The 2,867-nt window shown below is 54.3% G+C and overlaps 1 protein-coding gene across 1 annotated transcript in view; it reads right to left on the bottom strand.

Moving 5' to 3' along the window:
* Positions 1–220: 220 nt before the first annotated feature.
* The window catches only part of LOC124029179 (voltage-dependent T-type calcium channel subunit alpha-1H-like), a gene marked incomplete at its 3' end in the record, with an annotated part of 8,329 nt that continues 5,682 nt past the window's right edge, over positions 221–2,867 (bottom strand). Inside the window, exons 3-4 of the mRNA XM_046340985.1 lie at positions 1,385–1,536; positions 221–406 (exon numbers count right to left, since the gene is read on the bottom strand). Coding sequence (XP_046196941.1) covers positions 221–406; positions 1,385–1,536 — 338 coding nt within the window. The remainder of the gene's footprint in view (positions 407–1,384; positions 1,537–2,867) is intronic.

Raw genomic sequence — 2,867 nt, 5'->3', positions numbered from 1 at the left:
TTTCCCCCATCACCTACCATCACATTCCTCTTTCCCCCATCACCTACCATCACATACCTCTTTCCCCCATCACCTACCATCACATACCTCTTTCCTCCATCACCTAAGAGGCGTACGTAACAGTGTGTGTGTGTGTGTGTGTGTGTGTGTGTGTGTGTGTGTGTGTGTGTGTGTGTGTGTGTGTGTGTGTGTGTGTGTGTGTGTGTGAGAGAGACAGTACCTGAAGGTGAAGATGAAGAGCATGAGCAGTGTACAGAAGGTGGCTACGTTGTCCATAGTCTTCATCAGAACCACCAGCTGTCTGCGCAGGGCGGGCAGGAACCGGACCAGCTTCAGGACCCGCAGCAGACGGAAGGTACGCAGGACTGACAGACCGCCGTCCGCCTGCCCAACGATCTCCCAGACACTGGAACACACACACACTTTACTGTAACACACACACACACACACACACTTTACTGGAACACACACACACACACTTTACTGTAACACACACACACTTTACTGTAACACACACACACACACACACACTTTACTGTAACACACACACACACACACACTTTACTGTAACACACACACACTTTACTGTAACACACACACACAAACACTTTACTGTAACACACACACACACACACACACAACACACACACACACACACACACACACACACACACACACACACACACACACACACACACACACTGTAACACACACACACTTTACTGTAACACACACACACACTGTAACACACACACACACACACACACACTTTACTGTAACACACACACACTTTACTGTAACACACACACACACTTTACTGTAACACACACACACACACAACACTTTACTGTAACACACACACACACTATACTGTAACACACACACACACACACACTTTACTGTAACACACACACACACTTTACTGTAACACACACACACACACACACACACACACACACACACACACACACACACACACACACACACACACACACACACACACACACACACACACACACACACACACACTTTACTGTAACACACATACACACACACTTTACTGTAACACACACACACACACTTTACTGTAACACACGACACACACACTTTACTGTAACACACACACACACACTTTACTGGAACACACACATACACACACACTTTACTGTAACACACACACACACACACACACACACACACACACACACACACACACACACACACACACACACACACACACACACACACACACACACACACACACACACACACACACACACACACACACACACTTTACTGTAACACACACACACACTTTACTGTAACACACAAACGCACACACACTTTACTGTAACACACACACTGCAGGAGAGATCTTCCTCACCTGATGATGACGATGATACTGTCGAAGATGTTGTAGGGGTTCTTGATATAGCCGAAGAGACCGAAGGCCAGCAGCTTGAACAGCATCTCCAGGAGGAACATGCAGGTGAACACGATGTTACTGATCTCCAGGATATCAGTCAACTCCACCGGCTGGACAGAGAGGAGAGACGGGGGATGAGGAGGGGACAGGAGAGAGGGGGATGAGGAGGGACAGGAGAGACGGAGAGGGGGGATGAGGGAGGAGACAGGAGAGACAGGGAGGGGGATGAGGAGGGACAGGAGGAGGGAGAGGGGGGATGAGGAGGAGACAGGAGAGAGGGAGATGGATGAGGAGGGGACAGGAGAGACGGAGAGGGGGGATGAGGAGGAGACAGGAGAGACGGAGAGGGGGGATGAGGAGGAGACAGGAGAGGATGAGGAGACAGGAGAGGGGGATGAGGAAGGGACAATGAGGAGAGGGGGGATGAGGAGGAGACAGGAAAGACGGGGGGGGGGATGAGGAGGAGACAGGAGAGACGGGGGGGGATGAGGAGAGACAGGAGAGAGGGGGATGAGGAGGGGACAATAGAGACGGAGGAGGAGGAGACAGGAGAGAGGGGGAGGGGATGAGAGACAGGAGAGAGGGAGAGAGGGGGGATGAGGAGGAGACAGAGAGAGGGGGATGAGGAGGGGGAGAGAGGGGATGAGACGAGAGAGGGGGGATGAGGAGGAGACAGGAGAGACGGAGAGGGGGGATGGGGGATGAGGAGGAGAGGAGGAGGACAGGAGAGACGGAGAGGGGGATGAGGGGAGGAGACAGGAGAGACGGAGAGGGGGATGAGGAGGAGGGAGACAGGAGAGAGGGGGGATGAGGAGAGGGAGGATGAGGAGGAGACAGGAGAGAGAGGGGGGATGAGGAGGGGACAGGAGAGATAGAGAGGGGGATGAGGAGGGGACAGGAGAGACGGAGAGGGGGATGAGGAGGAGACAGGAGAGACGGGGGGGGATGAGGAGGAGACAGGAGAGACGGAGAGGGGGATGAGGAGGAGACAGGAGAGACGGAGAGGGGGATGAGGAGGAGACAGGAGAGACAGGAGAGGGAGGATGAGGAGGAGAGACAGAGGGAGAGACGGATGAGGGACAGGAGAGACGGAGAGGAGGAGGGAGACAGAGAGAGAGACGGAGGATGAGGAGGAGACAGGAGAGACGGAGAGGGGGGATGAGGAGACAGGAGAGACAGAGAGGGGGGAGAGGAGGGGACAGGAGAGGGGGGATGAGGAGGAGACAGGAGAGAGGGGAGGGGGATGAGGAGGAGACAGAGGGAGATGAGGAGGAGGAGAGAGGGGGGGATGAGGAGGGGACAGGAGAGACAGAGGGGGAGAGGAGGAGACAGGAGAGACGGAGAGGGGGATGAGGAGGGGACAGGAGAGACGGAGATGAGGAGGAGACAGGAGAGACGGAGAGGGGGGATGAGGAGGAGACAGGAGAGACGGAGAGGGAGG

Source organism: Oncorhynchus gorbuscha, unplaced genomic scaffold (genome assembly GCF_021184085.1).
Source record: "Oncorhynchus gorbuscha isolate QuinsamMale2020 ecotype Even-year unplaced genomic scaffold, OgorEven_v1.0 Un_scaffold_5746, whole genome shotgun sequence".
Classification (NCBI taxonomy): Eukaryota; Metazoa; Chordata; class Actinopteri; order Salmoniformes; family Salmonidae; genus Oncorhynchus; species Oncorhynchus gorbuscha.
Note: the sequence above shows the minus strand (reverse complement) of the source record. Positions and strands in the feature narration are given on the sequence as shown.